Genomic DNA, 18,744 nt, shown 5'->3' with positions numbered 1-18,744 from the left:
TGATATCATGGGCAATAATTCCTAGAACAAGCAAATTATTTACATCACTCTGAATTTTGGCAACGTGAACAGAATGCAAGATTTTAGGATCGTCGTTGATGCTGAGGGCTCCAACCATCTGCCCCTTGTTCTTCTCATACTCCTTCTTATATTTAACCTGCAAAGGAAAACAGAGAAAAGAGGAGCAAAAGTTTCTCAGTTACTAGGCTGATAAAAAGACACTTTAATGTGCATTACTAATAAATAGGATATAAAAACAAAAATGAAATGGAGATATTCTTAAAAGCTGAAAGTGCAGAAAGAAGATGTGTACTTACATCACTTGCGATGTTGGTGTGAGCACGGGCAGCAAGGATCGAGATAGCATCTCCCTTCACCTCAAACTTCTTTGCCTTACTTTTCTCCCAGTCGTACTTGTAGCAGTTCTGTGAGGAGAAAATTGCACCGTTAAAAATGTACATCAAATTAAAAGTGACAGGAAATTACATCATTGTCAGTGCGATCCCAGTTACTTACATCACTGAGGTTGAAAGCATTAACTCTGGACTGTATGAAGAAGGGATAGTCTGGGGGCAGACTGTTCTTGACCTTGGTTTCCTCATAATGTGCCTTGTAGTTCAACTGCAAGAAGCACACATTCATCAGAGTGATTGACTCCATAACATGAGTGAAGTGAAGTTTCATGTTCGGTCACAGGAGGGCAGCAGTGCATCAACTGGACTCTATCTGTTAACTATTCCGCTCCCTACCTCACCAGCCCCTCTGATCACAGGGTTTATTCTGGGCCAACTGAATGCTTGTTGCTATTTATACTACAGAGAGACGGCTCTCCAGTTTCCATGGAGCCAACAGAGAGACAGCTGGGCTATGGGGATGATTGGGGAGACTCTAAAGTAATATGCACATCTAAGACATGTAGATCTAAAGACTGATGACAGCCATGACTGCAGCACACGTCAAATAGACTGTATGAAAATATTGAGATTCAAAACAAATATATACACATGAACATACGTGAAAATAAATATTATATATAATATTGATAGGCACTATTGTATAACATTGTGCTACTAATCAAATAGCAGTTTATGACACATAATTCTAAAGCAATCCATCAAAGTACTGAAAGGAGGGGAGCCATAAATGGTACTTACATCACTCAGCTGTTGGGCATTGATGGCTGCTTGAACCAGAACTGGTGAATCCACCACTTGTGTGAATTTCACTTTGTCTGGATGTTGCCGGTACACTTTCTGCAAAACATAAAATAAAACACAAGTGTGATATTCAAATGAAAAGAGGACTACAATCAATATACAGTACTACGGAGGAAGTGGTCCAATAATCCAAACTACTCACATCGCTGCATTGTTGAAGATTCTTAGCTACTTCATATTCAGGTGTAATTGTTTGCGGGAAGAAGCATCTTGTTTTTATGTCTTCATACTCAGCTTTATATAGGTGCTGCAAGAAATAAAAAGATATTATGGAGGACAAATATATTGATGTATGTCATAAATGGTAAGAACATGGCTAGAATTATCCTCGGTGACTTACATCTTTCTTCATTTCTTCAACTTTCTGGCAGTGAAGCATATAGACATCTTCATAGCTGCCAATGTAGTGGCCCTTAACTTCATTGTCATACTTATCTTTGTAATGCGCCTGAATAATTTTAAGAAAGAACACATCAGTAATCCATATATATATTGATATAGATATATAGATAGATAGATAGATAGACAGATAGATAGACAGATAGATATTATAATACATTCATAAAAAAGAAAGCATTTAATGGTTTTCTTACATCATTGAATTGTTTAAGAACTGAATCCATCTGAAATTTGGGCGTATCACAATAGTTGATGCTGAAACCTCGGGATTTCTCATAGTTGGCCTTGTACACTTTCTGTAAAGAAGACAAAAAAAAACAGATGATGAACACACTGACTTACCTATAAATCTGAGTCATTGCATGCATGTTAAATTACTAGGCACTTTAACAATGAATCTGTATCTGTATCAATCAAATTAACATGAAATGAAATGCAGATATTAAAATTTTAAAAAAATTATGGCAAGCTATGCTGGTCACCTAAGTCAATGAAATCCTCCCCAGCGTCAGCTAACTTGCCGCAAGGAGGCGAGTACTGCAAGTGACTTTTCATTAGCAGTACTTTTAGAAAAGTTGACATCTTTTTTATGTATAACTCATATACCCCTCTTTTTCAGTTGATGGTCTAGAGGTAGCAATTTTTGAATTCATGCAAGCAACATCTTAATCTACACAGGAAACCAACACAGAGAGAGACAAGTAATACGAAATTATTACAGTGTTATGACATTTTAGAATGTATCACTTGTTTTCTCCAAAACACAAAATGTACATGTTTTTCCTTCCTACATGGGGTTCTTCAGACACCTACATCACTGAGGATGGTGCCAGCGTATCGGAGCTGTCTGAGGAGAGGATTCTCAGTGGCCGGGAGGGTGTTGTAGTCAGACTGTGCTTTTGTCTTCTCATAATCCTTCTTATATTGGACCTGTCAACAGAGACATGGGGAAGATTTTGAGTAGGAAGAACAGCTATAACGTTGGTACAGTCTGTCACGATTGAACAACACGTGTATCCTCTCCTAACATGACGCATGTTTGCATAGTGTGTGAATGTGCGGGTGGCAGAAGCTGAAAAAGACTCTTCACACCATCAGAGATGGTGTTACTGTGAACTCATGAAACTGCATTATAAATATATGCAGTGAAAGTGAATCAAATGTCTCTAAGTCATGCACTGCCTGTGTGGGCACAATGAAGTGTGTCCCTGCGTCAGCGTTGACTCACATTCTGCTCTGAGACACACGGGTCAACTGTCCATCGTGTCTTCCACATGAGATAGGACCTATAAAAATACTCTGATACCTTTGTATTTGCATTGTGTGTGTGTGTGTGTGTGTGTGTGTGTGCACGCCCATGCGTGCGCGCGCTTACCTCACTAGCAGCAATACGAGCCTTCTTGTTTGTGTTGTAGACAGGTGTGTCTGTTTGCATGAAATAAATTTGGTCTTTTAAGTCCTCATAGCCTTGTGTGTACTTTCTCTGCAAAGGAAAAGGATCAAAATTTAGGGACAGGAAACAAGCAAAAAGATACCAAATGAAAATTGCGCTGCTTTTAACGAGTCTTACGTTGCTCAGGTTGTCCATTGCCACCCTGGCGATGGCCACGTCAAAGTAGGGTGTCTCGCACCACTGACCCTTCACGTTTTGATTATAGTCTTCCTTGTATTTAAGCTGTGGGGAACAAATAAAAACAGCATGAGATGATTCATTCTACTTGCTGTCGTCTTGGATATGTTCACCCGCTGTTTGAGAAACAAATTAGGAATAACCAGAATCCATGTAATTTCATCCTATTGTTGACCTCTCCCTTTGAGCATACTGTATATCACGCTTAATACCAAAGAGCAGGTGGCCAGTTATTCCCAGCAGCGTTGGTCAGCCTCAGAAGGCACATGTGGGTGAGTTGTGCCAACTGCTGGTTTCAGTCTCTAAAATTACATTTTCCAGAGTAGCATTGAGGTTTATTCCTTACTTGCATAAATTGACAGTGTAAATGGAGGAATACTGACAAAAGTGATACACAAATTTGTGTCTTTTTTCCCTTCTCCAATGTATGCATATTTAGCTTGAATCTTATGGCACCCCATAGCCACAACTACAAGCTTACCGTCCTGTATAATCCACGTCTTCTTTATCCATGCTTGGCAATCCACTTTGATTCAATGTGCTTTGGAGTTTTTGGACAGTTTTGTTGTTGTTTCTGGTCGCTATGAGTCCCTGTTAGCTTCAACTTGAATATGGCTGTCTTTTTTTTTTAATTTTGGGGGTCAAAAAGAAACGTGACGTAGGATGGAAAAAAAACTACCCTAAAAATTGAGTCCCTGGAAGGCAAAAATACTCTTTTGGAGTAAAGTATCACTTTTTGACAAACAAACTAGACCACAGTCGAAGTGAACCGAGGGGAGATGATGTGTCCATAACTGACATCAGTGCTCTTGCTTTCAGTAAAAATTAGCTGTGGGATTTATTGTCTGGTGTATCTATAACAACAATATAAGACTTTGCTTCTGTCCTCCTGGGTGGTTTGCAATGTAAACAGAAAGGATTTTCTTACATCACTGCGCTGTTGTTCCACTCTTTTGGCCAGCTCCACTTCTGGAGGATCAGCCAGGGAGGTGTACTCAGTCTTGCGCTTATCATGACCCTTCTTGTACTGAACCTGTAAGGACACACAGTGAAATTTTAAATTAAAATTCACAGAGGCAGTTAATTCTACAATTTCAGTCAGCTGTTTTTTTTTATTGAACAGACTCAAGCAGAACACATCTATCGACTTGTGAGTTTGTTACGTAAGTAGAGAAGGTGTTCAGAAAGAATGAGTGTCTCACAGCCCTTTCGGACATGCAGCTTTGCTCAGCTGAACTAGTTTTGTTCGATCTAGTGCTTCATATGTAAACACTAAAAACGTGGCACTAAAAGATAGTCACTACGAGAATCCCTTCAATCAGATATGCACATAATCTTCAGTGTAAAATGTGTTTTGGATCTAAGTCAAAAAGTTTCCCAACATCTTATATCAATAGATTAAATGTACAGTAAATCCGTGATGTACATGAGTGCCAATTACATCACCAACTTGATGCAAAAAAGTCTCATAATTCCAAGGGATAACATCTAACATTTCGACACTCTTTCACTTCGTATATATTTAAAACAAACAGCAAAGACATCTGAATGTCAGACCTTCATTTACTGCAGATGAAAGTAAAAACTGTGCATGTAAACTCAGCTTACATCACTGAGGACCTCCTGAGCCTTGGCCACCCTGCGCAGCTCAGGGCTGTCAGAGTAAGGGTAAAAGAGGGTCTTCTCCTCATCCCAGTCCTCTGTGTAGTGTTTCTAAACAAGCAGTAGTGAAAATGAATCAAAGCATGTCATTGCATTTGATGACAATAAGGTACATTCTTCTAGGATGTTACCTTGCTGTAGTTAGCAGCATTCTTCACAGCCAGGACCAGCTCAGGAGCATCAGGAGGCAGCAGGTACCTGTCCTTGGTTTCATCCCACTTCTGTCTGTACAGGACCTAACAGAGACAAGCAGCAACAGTTATGTGAAATATTCATTCCTTTTTCAGACTTTCACATGTTGTTATAAGTTTGGGTAGCTCACCTTGCTGATGAGTTCCGATACATGCTTGACGTGGGCGATCTCTTTGGCCTCACCATCATACAAGCTGGTTGTTCGAGCCTTATTTCCTTCCATGCGATATTTAACCTGAGGACAACATTTCTCATTATTCTTAACAAAAGCAAGATCACATCAAGACTGGATAACTGAGTATGTTTTTTTTTTTACTTTAATCTAAAGAAAAAGATGCCATTGAATATATTCGGCATCTTTCTCCATAGCCTATTGGTCGCAGTCCATGCTTGACAGCAGAAAAGTTCAGTCACGTAATTTGACAAAACTTTTCTCCGTATACTTTAGCTGAAGCAAGGATTCAAGGCAAGAACTTCTCATCTCATTGCCCTACATTTAGACAGCAGGGTTTTGGAAAAGAACAAATCCATACCTCACTTAGCTGCTCCTGGGCCTTCCTGATTCGCACCATCTCAGGTGTATCAGTGCTGATGGCAGGGGGCGTCCCTCTGGACACGTCATACGCATGCCGGTACTTATTCTAGTAGAGACAATAATGGCAATTTTGGAAAAGATGTTTTTTTATTTCAAATAACTGGATTTTACAAATCTTCATCCATCCATCTACTTTCTATGCAGATTATCCGTTAAGGGGCGGGGGGTGGAGCCTATTCCAGCTGACATTTGGCGAGAGGCGGGGTTCACCCTGGATGGGTTGCCAGTCCACTGCAGGGCCATCAGGAGCAATTGGGGGCTCAGTATCTTGCTCAAAGATACTTGGACATTGTCACCAGGGGAAGTGAGAATCGAACCAGCGAGCCTTCGGTTGCTAGACGGCCACACTACCTCTGAGCCACGCCGCCCCTGATTTTACAAATCTGTCCTTCGAAAACATACAAAATGAGGACTGCAAACTTACATGGCTGAACTGCTCCAGCATCTTCTGGCTGTGGGCCAGGTACGGAGTCATGAACTTGGAAGTATCCACCTTGACCTTCTTTGCGACTTTCCTGGTGGGCAAGCCAGACTGAGGAGGGACAGAGGGACATCTAATTAATCACCCAACAAAAAAACAAACAAACCAACAAAAACAGTCAACAGTGATTACAGGGCATGAATTTGCCAGTCACACTGAAATACACCAGGGATTCCACCGTGGAAAAGAGGTGTATTTGGGCCGATTTTAAGATGTACACTAACTAATAGAAAACCTGTGTTCATTTGATAAAGATCCAATCTAATATAGATAAAAAAGAACACTTCTCAGCAAAATGGCATTCATTTGTGTGATTATGCAGTATATATATATATATATACTATATACAGCTTACCCACAAATCTAATTACTCACCTTTGATAAGTGAAATGGTTAAAGTGATATGGATAAAGCATGAACTGTTTTTTTGCATGGAAGTCACATGGTTATTGGTATCATTTACTATCAAGGTGGATGATAGGTGACTGAAGGACAGACAACATTTAAGTCAAGCAACGGGGAAGTTGATGATACAGATGTAACTACATTCAGTCAATGAATGAATGCTTCATGCAATGCCTGGCTCAGAGACACCAACGGCATCTTACTTTTACTGAATTACAAGAAGCAATCAACAGCTCAAAGTGCAGCCATTGCCTTTTGGGGCTCATGTTAAGGTAAGAAATGTTAGGACTGGCTTATAATTTCAATTGTAAAGTGATGGAAACGACAATGTGCATGCAGATGTTTAACTGATTTTATAGCAGCATTTTCAAATTTAAAGGCTTTACTATGAAAACCTGCCAGGATCACAAACAGTTTACCTTTGCTGAAATATCCAGACAGCAGATTAATCATACAGGCATGCGCACAGGGGTTGCACCATTGTCAAGACAAGAGAGCAGTATCTTGCACTGTTTGGACAGGTATCTGTCGGTAGGAAGTGCTTTACCTGATGGAACTGAGTCGAGTGCTCAGTGACAGTCGTCGTTGTAATCTGCTCAACATACTACAAATATAGGACACACTCTGAGGTTTCAATATGGCCAGAACAAGTTATGGGAGAGACAGCACAGTATGTTTTTTTGAAAGTATTGAGGGTGATTTTTCCACAGCTCTGGAGCCCTGTTCACACTTCCTGTATAAATTCACTCAAAACAGTATAACTCTAGCGGCCCCTCTGTCAAATGCTGTATCATTCTTTCTCACTTCACTGCAATAATGTAACTGAAAAGTCAAATCCTCAGGGGTGAATATGCTGTAATTGTGTCTGCAGTCTAATTAAGCTTAATATCCCTTGACTACTTCTGATCCTTTGACCGTGTCTATAAAAATCAGGCACATGCATGGTAATGTTTCTATTCTCATTCGTTGTTTCATAGCTCCCTGTGCCTGACATCAGCTGCTAGAGCAGACAGCTCAACACAAACTGTTTAGACAGCTCTATAATCCCTGTGCCTGTTCACACACAAGGGTTGGGTGCTGGAGTTTTCTACATTTACCCCTGAGCAGAGAAGGTTTATCAAGTTTAATTTCCTGGAGAAGTCAAAAAAGTCAACGACTTCTTGAATACTGTGGATCAACACTGTGGACCATTTTCTATGACCATTCTCCTCCAAAAAAATATGACAAAACAGATGACAGTTGTGGATTATGCAGAGGGGTTGTGGAACGCACCAAAAAAGTCTTATTCACCTCAAGTTCATAGAGCTGAGGTAAAAGTCTCAGAGGTAAATATCCCAAAATCAGCCAACATATGTTTATTTAGTTTTAAATGGGCACACTAAAACTTATCAACCACTAAAATGAGTCAGACTACAGTAACGGACAGCGTTTCCATATGTAACACACTTAACACTCTAAAGTTGTACCTGACTAACCCAAGGCTTCAAGTCTGCCTAAAATCTAGCAGAACCAGAGCTGAGAGAAAGAACATCTCAATCATTTTAATCAACGTGTGTTGCAGGCTTCAGTATCTGAATCTATCAGACAGGAGAGAACCATAGGTGCTCAGAGCCCACCCAGCCAGCCCCACTAACATATCATATATCACTACATAACAATGCTGAACAACGCCTCTCTACAACCCCAGTCAGTTCTCCAGCACTGTGACGCTGCTCAAACGCTCCGGGCCATCAGAGTGTGATTTACAGCACTGTGGCTCGTCTCACTTGCCCATCGCTTTCGCTCACTTTGCTTCTCGCTTCATCTCTCTGCCAAAGTGCCGTAAATGTCCACTTCTAATTTTGTCTGAATGCCAGACAGAACTCGATGCTCCACCCCTAACCTACCCCGGGAGTTAGTTAATATGAAGAGAATATAGAGAATTCTTATCATCCATAGATAATTCTTATAATCTACGAAGCAGACTAACAAAATGTAAAGATGAAATATGAAAGCGAACACCAAACTATGTCAGGTTGCAGAAGGATCCAAATAGCCCTATGTTTCTCCCCATTCTTTAGATTAAATAAGAAGCCCTCTTAACAATGCATTTCTCCACAGTGTAGATGAAAGTTGATGTGAAATCAGAGTGTATTGAGTTTATAGGAATCCACATGTTCCGCCTCCCAAAATGATTTACATCTTTGCAGTAAAGATGGTAAATCAGTTGAAACAGTTGTGTTATATGGGAGTTCAAAGATGCCGACTACTATCTGGGTGGTCACATTGTGCAGCCGCAAACGATCCTTCAGACCCCCCTATAAGATATCGCCATATTAAGGATGAACAAATACAAGGGTAACTTTAATCCTATTTCTCTGGGAAATATGGGATTAAGCTGTTATCCTTCTGCTTTCACTCTTCCATTGGACACTGATATGGAGACATTTAACAGCACAGTAATTTACATTTAAAAAAAATGGTTCAAGTTACATCATTTAACTATACAAAAGTCTTAAGGACTGGAGATTTTGATGGATCATAACGCTTCATTTGAGGCAAAGGGAAAAAAAAAAGAAAGAAGGTAACTTCCAGAGATTGGCAGGGCTCCAAATGGTATGTTATGCAGTCACACACCATCTGTGCTTCACAGGAGGAACACCATTACAAACGGTGTTTATCAATAGGTTCGACATGACGGAGATGAATGATGGCCTGCTGCTGAAGTACAATCAAATGAACATGGTCACCCTATGTTATCTGCAGGAATCTGCAGTTCTTGATTTTTGTGTGACGTTGGAGTTTTGTAACGATTACGTCACAAGACTGTCATACCCCAAGGCCTCAGTTAAAGAATGTTTATCGGACATCAGAAAATATCTCTGAAATACTTTCAAATGTGATTAACGATTACAGTCAACCCAGGACTAAAACGCATCATGGTATCTGTGTGAAACAGTATCCATCAGCAGACGTGGACCACTGGTCCTATGAACTGCTGACTGGAGGGGATAGCGTCACTAACCTAACTATTCATAGGACCCACTGGACCTGCAGAGTCAGTACACTGAATCAAGTCTAAGATAATCCCTCAGGTTTTGAACATTAAAAAAGCTGTGAAAAAATATGCACTTACCTCATCCACTACCTCCTCCTCCTCCTCCTCATATTCCTCTTCAAATTCCTCATATTCCTCCACAATTTCCGTCATCTTGAGACGGTTTTAGAGGCTCTGCACAAAGCAGGTGACATTGTTAGGCATTCTTTATTTATGAACAGGATTTGAGTTGAGAAACTGACAACACATGCAATGAGGAAGAGGACAATGTATCAAGGTTGCAAAGTTCATTCAAATGCTCTATCATTACTTCAAACAGTATGAACTGGAGCTAAAACAAAACACCGACAGCCAACTTCAGCAGTGATATTTTAGGATGCTGACGGCCATCCTTAGGCTGAACCAAATTACCTCCTTCAGAAAAGGGAATAATTAACAAAAAACAAAGAAACAAAAACTGAAACATTACTTTCAACCAATGTGCATGCCATACCAGAGAAAGACTCCTGCAGTATTTCCTGACTGTAACGACGCCTCACTTGCCATCCACTAGGGCCTCAAACTGTGTGATTTGCCTCAACCCTGAACAAAGTAATAAAAAAAAGTGTGAAAAACCTCACAAAGTGTGCCACAAGTGTAGATCAATAATGACTCAGGGAGAAGGGCACACTAGGAAGGTGAGACAGAGTGCATTAGGACAGGCCTCTAGCTTCCAATGCGTGGCAGCCACCCCTCCTCCCTCTCTTGCCACAACACAGCTCAGAGAACTGTGCCTCCTGGCTGAGGGTTTGCGACAGCTGCCCAACAGTGCTTCAGCTATTTGACATGTAAGCTAATGCCACAGCCTGATTGGTTGACTCCGTTTAGCTAACGGAGATGCAATGCCTTCTGAGGCTGCAGGTTAAATATAGGGTGGCATACTAACTACCTGCTGTAGCACTAGATTGCCCTGTCTTTACATTAAAAAAGTTTTTTTCTATAAAAATACTGAAAAAAAGATGAAGAGAAAGAAGTGTCACACTGGTGGTAGAAGGACAATCTAGCCACACAGATGCTGATCATGGCAAGCAAACCAGATGGACACGCTGTTGCTGAAAAAAAAACATCCAAATGTACGCCTGGTATGATCTTGCTGGAAGCTTGCACTTCTGGATGGTTTAGACACTCCTTTAATGTGGTGCAACGCCTTCACACTCCTTAGTCCTACATCAGCTGTCCTCCAAGGTCCAAATGGCAGCATAGGATGGGGAAGATGACAGTCCAAGCAAATGGAAAGCCATGCAGACTTGACAAAAACGGATGTACTTGATTTCTCTCCCTTTCTTTGCTTACCAGTTGTTTAAGATTTTAATGGTCTCCCAAGCCGCAAAAGCCTCCCCAGCTTCCCTCCAGAGAAACGCTGGGCGACAGCACACAGCTGCAGTGTCTACCCAGGTTATCATGTGCCTGACACAGCCAATCACAGGCCGGCGTTATCAGGTTTCAAAATCTAAATATACCAAAGTGATCCTTTCAGAAAAGAGCACCTGTTGAGACGAATGCATCAGCGGTACAGTTATGAGGACAGGGCATGGGTGGTGGGGTTTTAAAGAAAACAGTATCAGCCTGTGTGAACGGACTACTTGTTGTTGTTTGGTTGTGATGTTGACACACACACATCTGGTCATAGGAAAAGGTCTGTCAAAAATGTAAGTATGAGCCTGTGAGGACACAGCAAGCTGAAGAGCCATCAGAGGTGCGATCTGATCAGGGCCAAGATCTGTTGAGGTCATCTGCTAGCTGACCCAACGCCGGCTGGGTCCCCTTAAGAATCCAGTCAACATCAAAATGTGGAACTGTGAGACGCATACTGGAAGACATTTTGTGGACAAATACCAGGCTACTCCTCATAATCCTAATGGGACTTAATCTGAAAAATGATTTGTAAATAACCACTGTCCTTTGGATGAAAGATAAAACCTATGCTGAGTAAGTTGCAGCCTGAGATCTTTTTCCTTTGGAATAAAGATTGAGCAGACATAAATTCAAGATCGCCAGGGGCACAAATACACACAATTCCACTAGCGTCAACTTTGTGTTCCCTCGCTAACGAAGCGTTCAAAGAAAGAATGGCTGACAATAATAGCAATAGGTCAGTTCTAGATGCAGATGGGCTCTATGTATACACGTCACGTTAGAAATTAGAGCAGACAAATTCCTCTCAACCAATCAGAGGACAAAAGGTTACAATGGAGTCCAAAACGCCAGTTTACATAATTTAAAAGCAGAATTCTAGTTTCGTTGTCTGTACAATTCTGGGATTCTGCAAAAGTATTTAGATTTAAGAGGTACAAAAAAAAAAAAACTATTTCAAGAAAATACGGGCTGGACAGTTAAGGTTTTTTGCAATTTTGATTCAATTTAAAAACAAATTAGATTTTTATGAGAAAGCATCAGATTTGGATTTGGTGACTAGCACTTTGTGGATCTCCTCTCTTTAAATGATGTGCTCTTATCTTTCTGGTATGTTATAGCTTTACTCTCACTTTGTGCCAGGAGCCGGGTGCTATGGAGGGGCCAAGATGGACAGCAGCAGCTGAACATCCCTGTCTCTCTCTCTCTCTCCCTCTCTCCCTCTGGAAATGGGGAATGGCTCTGCATTCTGTGATGCACTGGATGAGTCTTAATTAGCGGCATCACTGCGCTTGCAATTAAATCCAATCTGAAAAATTTACAAAGCAATCATTGTTTGAGAGTCAGTCAACCCAAATTAAAAAAATAAAAGTTCGTTTCTCACTTCATAAAAAAAAACCTGACCATGCTGTTGGATCCAGATGTCCAAGCTTTGGGTCATTTGTGATGGAGATTTCAGCCTCGATTAGAAATCAAAGGAGGTGAATGATTTCGTGTTTGGTGTTCACTGGCAGCATTGAAACTTACTGTTATCTGTTTCCCAAAAAAACGACATTCCCTCAAATACGTAGGTCCTGTGACAAATGTAGACAGCTTGTTAAATGGAACAAGCTGTCATGCACACTCCCGTTTGTGGCTCTCATCAGTAATTTCACATCAAAATTTAAGAGTGCTCCTCACAGCTCGCAAGGCACACTCAAGAAAACTTGTATTCTGTGTCCTGATGACAAGGCAGTTTACCGCACAGGAGAAAAGTTCCACTGTTAATCACACCCATCAATTTAATATATTTAAAATTTTAACACTCTTTAAGGGTGATGAGCACTCATCAAGGTATGGCTGCCCTGCAGACCCTAATAAAAAAGACATTTTCTTGGCAGAGCTGGACTGCCCCCTGTGAATCAAGGCCCGCATCTCCAAATCTGTCCTCCTTCCTCAATAGAAAACCATCCAGTCCTTGAATGCAGCAGGCTGCTGGTCACTAGGAGCCCATGACTCATTCTGCCTGGTGGGTAGGGTTGGATCAAGGTGCTGCAGCAGATGTATCGTTTGTTAGTTGGGAGCCAAACAAGACCCAATTTTTATTCTAGAGAAAAGGACACTGATGTGCATGCTTTATTCCCTCGTGCCTTGATGACTGAAATACTCTATTTTCATATATAAATCAAAGTAAAAATGTTGAAATGACTTCAAACCACACAGAATGGCCTTTTAATCAGAACCAAGAGTTGTGATCTCATCGCACCAGCTCCAGACTGTTCGCACTGGCTCCCAGGTTGCAGAAGGATTGATGGATTGATCTTACTGATAACCTTTAAGGATCTTCATGGCCTGGCTCCCTACTAAATTTAGACCTTTTAACCCATAAAATGCCACACAGTTTGAGATCATCTGATGGAGGACTGCAAACTAAAGAAGTCTTTGCAATAAAGGTCCAGAGGCTCCAAACAAACTGTCAGTAGAAAACAAGGTTGTCTGAGTCAGTGCCCATTTTTTTCCTCATCTTAAAACTTACTTCCACCGGAAAACATATAATTTTACTGGTGTAAATCAGTTCTTTACATTTCAAAATCTTATCTTACTCTGATTTGTTTCATCTTTCATTGTGAAGCACTTTGAAACTCAGTATTGAAAATCTCTGTAGAAACAAATGTATTGACATTATGATAAATCTCTCAACATAAATCTAACTTTAAATTCAAGTGGGGTGGCCGTGGCGTATGACAACCTTATGACAACCTTCAGACACAGCAGGAGATGATCAGTTTGACCAGAAACTGACACTCTGATTCAGGAGGAAAGCATGTGGCGTAATATTACCGAGAGGCTGGCTGCCCAGGCAGAAAAGTTTTATACACACCTAAAAGGTCTTCAAAGTGCCATCAGCTGCTGCATCCATGCACAAGGCTGCAACGTAACTGGCAACAGGTCAGCTGCTGAAACCCAACAGCAGCGCATTTAATGTGTCTGAAAACTTTTGCAACATTTTCCGACCAGCGGGTTCTTGGAGACCACACCCATCTATCAAGGTGATATGATTTTATCAATTCCAAAATTCTACCTCATACTTTCCAGGTTCCATCACCTTAATGCCCTCCTCAACTTTTTGAGTTACCCTGCCAACAGACTGACGGACCAACACCAGTGATCGCTCACATTCCCTCCTTGGCAGGGGTCATAACCTTGGCCCATCAAGACAGAAACATGAAATGGCAGAAGAAACTGTCTTCCTCCGCTTAGGAGGCACTTTCATTTCCATCTGATTTAATCTGTCCAATGGTTTGCGGTGTGCACACGTTACTGCTGCCTTGGTATGAGTTTACTGAGGTATTCCCTGACACTAATTGAACCCCTGGCATGCATGACCAAAACCAGATGCATCAGGTGGGTCAGAATGGATTTGGCTGTCAGGACATTTCATGAAGCCCATGTGAGGGTTTTTTATCTTTCTTTCTTTTTATCTTTTTTTAATCTATCTTTGCTTTGTGTAAGAAGCAATACAAGAGACAAATAATAACACATTCATGCATGACGCTTGAGTAAATTTCAAGTCCAGTTACAGGATATCATTGACTTATAACTTTAGCAGTCAAAAGAATGATTTCCTCGTGCCAAAGACACTCAGGGAGGGCGCTATATGATGCTTAGTCACTGGAAAAAGGACTAATCACTGAGACCAGAACACAGCAGCTGCAGGAGAGACAACCACAACATAAACACTGCCAACTGTCCCCCCACCAACACCTTGGAGTGCTCAGAGTCCCAGTGAGTGATGTGAGAGGACTAAAATGAAGCGTTTGTCAGTCATACAATGACTTTGTAAGATGGGCTGTTGTTTACGATCAGATGTACTTCCCCACAAACACACATGAACCCGAACTCTGAGAAGTGAGCAGTGTCCTGGGTTTTACTGTCACTGTTGATGTAACCTAAGAATCTGGACGGATGTTACGCAACTATCTATCACAACTGAACTATCAGTTGAAAAAACAGGCTCAAATCAGATCAATGTGTGAGTATTGTCTGACACAAACATCGGCACACGACCCCTCACAAAGATGTTTCAGTGAACAACTTTAAGAAGATCTGACATGTAAATGACTAATCTGGGTATCGTTCTACCAAGTCTGATTTATTTATTCCCTGATTATGACGTCAGAGCAGAACTGAAACTGAGAAATGGCCGTACTAGTGAAGTTAGGAATGACTGGAGTCCAGTGTAAAGCATGGGATATGGGGGGCTTTTCAGCCTGCTGTGGCCAAAACGAGTATTACAACAACAAAAGAGGAATCTGTCCGAGGATGAGAGAGAGTCCTAACAATTATAAAACCCAAACTGCGATTTGTGGATTTGGCCCTTTTCTGGTTGTATAAATGTACAGTACATAATTTTACTTAATCCTCAACTTCTCCCCGGTGATTTTTTTTTACAAATAGAAAAGTAAAAATTAAATGTGAACTTGATCAGTAAATAAACCTGGCATTTTTTTTCTTCTGTTTTACAGTTCTATGGGATCATCAAAATTTGGGGCTGTTCAACTTATATAGTCACTTAAGTTAAAAACAGTAATTAACAGTGGAACCCCCCAATGTTACATGCAACTGGAAAATCAGGCAGTTGTTTGCATCTGGCTTTTAACTCAAAAGCAAATGCACATATGACGCAGCTCCTTACGTTTCTGACCTCACGGAAAGCAACTTCCTTACATCATCATGGTTTCAGCAATACGCTGCAGTAACACCACTGATGTTATCACTGTACTGCTGCTTCTCCACATTCATGAAAAACGGTGTAACTGAATGATTCTTTAAATATATTTCCAAAGGAAAACAAATGGTTTATAATTTCAGTCATAAAGAATTTGTTGAGCCATAAATCCCCTCTGTTTACATTGTGTTTGAGAGTCACTGGGATGGGTGATATTAATTACGTAATGCCAGAATTTGAAATTACTGTACCATGAAAATTATGAAATGAGATCTGTTACAACTCTAATTGACATTACCAAGACAGCTAACTGCTGATCAAATCAATGAGGCAGTGGAAGCACCTTAAATGAGCTATACTTTAAGGGTTTAGTTAACACAGACACTCCATTAAAATTTTGGCGAAATCACAACACGGCCTACTAAAATGTTCAAATTACAGAAAGGCCCAATATTAGTAAAAGGCTAATTATGTTTTCAAATATGAATTCATGTTAATAATTTGGTGCTGCGGAGATGTCCTGCCGGCAGACGAAAGAAAACATCTTTGAAACAGATCAGGTTTTTCCAATGATATTGAGAATGATCTTCTTTTTGCAGCATGCAGCCCTAGTTTGGTTCATTTGCTGCTGGTATTGTGACAGCCTTGCTAACCAGTCTTTCTATTTCTCATAACCTCTCACCTTTTTCAGCTCATGTACAGGAGAACCTGGTGTCTTTCCTCTCTCCCTAAATCCTTCCGCTTTTTTAACTCTGGCTCCCTCCTCTCTACTCCTGTAGCTGCTCATCATGCTCCCTGAAAAGCATCAGAAACCAGGAGCTCAAGTGACACATTCTGCCTCCTCAAGGACTAAAAAAAGAATAAATGACGTTACAAACATGAAACATTGCACGCTGCAAAAATTTCCTGAGGGAAATCATATGAAATATAACAACAGTGCGGTGAGACATCTGAAAGAAACACTCATCACAAGCCGCTATTCACCTTAAACAGATAAAAACACTTTATTTCACTGATTATTCATAGGGACTGAAAGAAAGAGGGCATATTGTGATTTTGCCCTTCCTTCTGAATGTGTCAGTCCATCGAGCATCATTTCTTGAAGATTCTGCTGCAGGCACCACGTTAAGAGAATACTGGACTGTACACACAGGGGGCAATAAAAACCACCACAGCCAGTCCGGCAATACTGCAAGGCCACGGAGGGCTAGACTCACATAGGCTGAAGAAGAATCCAGGATTTTTTTCCCAGTCAGACACACGAGGTCTGTCTTTTGCTGAAAGGAAAACCGTGCAGAATTTGCGATTTAAATAATTTGAGTCTCCTTTTTAGTCGTGTCCTTATGAAAAGGTCATATTTTTTGTTCAGAGTTCAGGTGTCCTTGTAAAATAAATTATCACAGAAGAGTACAACGTCCAGGCCATGGTCTGCCCACATCAGCTTCACAGGAACAAGGAGAGGACCATTTCTCAAATGACCTCACCCCCATCCTCGTTTCAAGCTCATTTCTGGAGGCAGGAAAATCAGAGAGCAAGGGCTCCTGATCAGTCAAAGGTCATCATCTCACACGCAGCCGTGACATCATCCACTCGAGACCCTGGCACAACCTGGGGGAGACAGGATGATATAAAGGAAAGGGAACGTGGGGAGGGAGCGACAGACCGGCATTAATTCAATTGTGGAGGATCAGATTCATATTGATGCAACATTTGAGTGTTTATTAAGATGAGTAAATCACAGTTGGACTAATACAGTGATAACATGTTCACATTCTAACCCTGCAGATTTTTTTTGGTAAATGTTCATTACAATAAACATCAAAAGGAAAAAGAAAAGGAGTTGGACTGACATCGCGTTCACAACGACGAAAGATCCGAATACAATTTGGAGGAATTCAAAATTCATCGTTTTTAACATCTTTGTAACATCAACAAATGAATTTGTTTAAGGAAAATATTAGTGGCGGCCCTAAGCCTTTATTGTTTAGAAATGTGCCCGGTAAGGATGGGTACTGAACCCTGGTATTTAACTGGCCCGAGAGGAGCTAAATGGACTCAATTTTATAGAGCACTTTTCTACCTTAGCAGCACTCAAAGCACTTTACAGTGTCATCACATTCACCCGTTCACACACACACTCACACACTGATGGTGGAGGCTACCATGCAAGGCGCCGCCCTACTCATCAGGAGCAATTATGGGTCCAGTGTCTTGCTCAAGGACACTTGGACATGGTCACCGGGGTCGAGGATCGAACCAGCGACCTTTCGGTTGCTAGACGGCCACTCTACCCCTGAGCCATGCCGTACATTCAATGAATGATGAAAATAGATCAATGCGTTAATGTCGCGTAACAACAGTCTACTAAGCTTAAAACATTTAGCATGGTGGAGATATAAACTTTCAGACAACTTAGCTGTTGGCAAGATAACATTACCCTAACACATAGCAGCATAGCTAATTTCTAGTTGCTGGAATTGAGAAAAAACAAGAAGGGAGACCAGTATAAAAACAGGAGTGAGGAGAGTACGTCGAGTAAATATATACAGCACACAGAGCACAAACAGATGGGAGCAATGTCGTTTAACCACTGCATCAAGTTACCATGATAATCACTTGACTTCTGAATTTTTCAAAATTTACCAAAGCCAGCTCTGACCAAAAAAAAAACCTCATCCTAAAACAAGACGAGGTAAAGCCTAATATATGGCTTGATGCATGGTCAGTGTGGCAAAATTTGGAGAAATTGTTGCACAGAAAAGTACGACTGAACTACATAACTACTGAATGAAGAATATGCATTATTAAAAAAAAAGTAAACGTTGCGGTTGGGTCAATAATGTGTATTCTTGTATTCTTCTATGTGTACAGTACAGTAATATTAGTCTTGAGAGTACTAAGCAGAGGAACACATAACATTGTTCAGATAGCAATATTTCAAATGTAGTTTTAAGAACAAAGACAGAAAAAAGGGTTTCAGATGTTTGATATGTGTATTAAAGTTGGGTTCTCAGAATGTTTGTCCG

General features: G+C 40.8%; 2 protein-coding genes across 2 annotated transcripts in view; both read right to left on the bottom strand.

Annotated features, from left to right (window-relative positions):
- neb (nebulin) overlaps positions 1-9,771 on the bottom strand; it is a 65,293-nt gene extending 55,522 nt beyond the window's left edge. Inside the window, exons 1-17 of the mRNA XM_086219436.1 lie at positions 9,697-9,771; positions 6,120-6,227; positions 5,634-5,741; positions 5,231-5,335; positions 5,040-5,144; positions 4,855-4,959; positions 4,175-4,279; positions 3,187-3,291; positions 2,992-3,099; positions 2,430-2,546; positions 1,811-1,912; positions 1,558-1,665; positions 1,360-1,464; positions 1,155-1,253; positions 517-621; positions 318-425; positions 44-157 (exon numbers count right to left, since the gene is read on the bottom strand). Coding sequence (XP_086075562.1) covers positions 44-157; positions 318-425; positions 517-621; positions 1,155-1,253; positions 1,360-1,464; positions 1,558-1,665; positions 1,811-1,912; positions 2,430-2,546; positions 2,992-3,099; positions 3,187-3,291; positions 4,175-4,279; positions 4,855-4,959; positions 5,040-5,144; positions 5,231-5,335; positions 5,634-5,741; positions 6,120-6,227; positions 9,697-9,771 — 1,782 coding nt within the window. The remainder of the gene's footprint in view (positions 1-43; positions 158-317; positions 426-516; positions 622-1,154; positions 1,254-1,359; positions 1,465-1,557; positions 1,666-1,810; positions 1,913-2,429; positions 2,547-2,991; positions 3,100-3,186; positions 3,292-4,174; positions 4,280-4,854; positions 4,960-5,039; positions 5,145-5,230; positions 5,336-5,633; positions 5,742-6,119; positions 6,228-9,696) is intronic.
- A 6,925-nt stretch (positions 9,772-16,696) lies between these two features.
- Positions 16,697-18,744, bottom strand: part of arl5a (ADP-ribosylation factor-like 5A) — an 11,501-nt gene continuing 9,453 nt past the window's right edge. The window contains exon 6 of the mRNA XM_086219348.1: positions 16,697-17,326. Coding sequence (XP_086075474.1) covers positions 17,278-17,326 — 49 coding nt within the window. The 3' untranslated portion in view covers positions 16,697-17,277. The remainder of the gene's footprint in view (positions 17,327-18,744) is intronic.

The sequence above is a fragment of the Aulostomus chinensis genome, chromosome 12, assembly GCF_037954235.1.
Source record: "Aulostomus chinensis isolate RoL2024-O1b breed Wild chromosome 12, RoL_Achi_v1.0, whole genome shotgun sequence".
Lineage (NCBI taxonomy): Eukaryota > Metazoa > Chordata > Actinopteri > Syngnathiformes > Aulostomidae > Aulostomus > Aulostomus chinensis.
The sequence above is the reverse complement of the archived record's forward strand: the minus strand, read 5'-3'. Positions and strand labels throughout refer to the sequence as shown.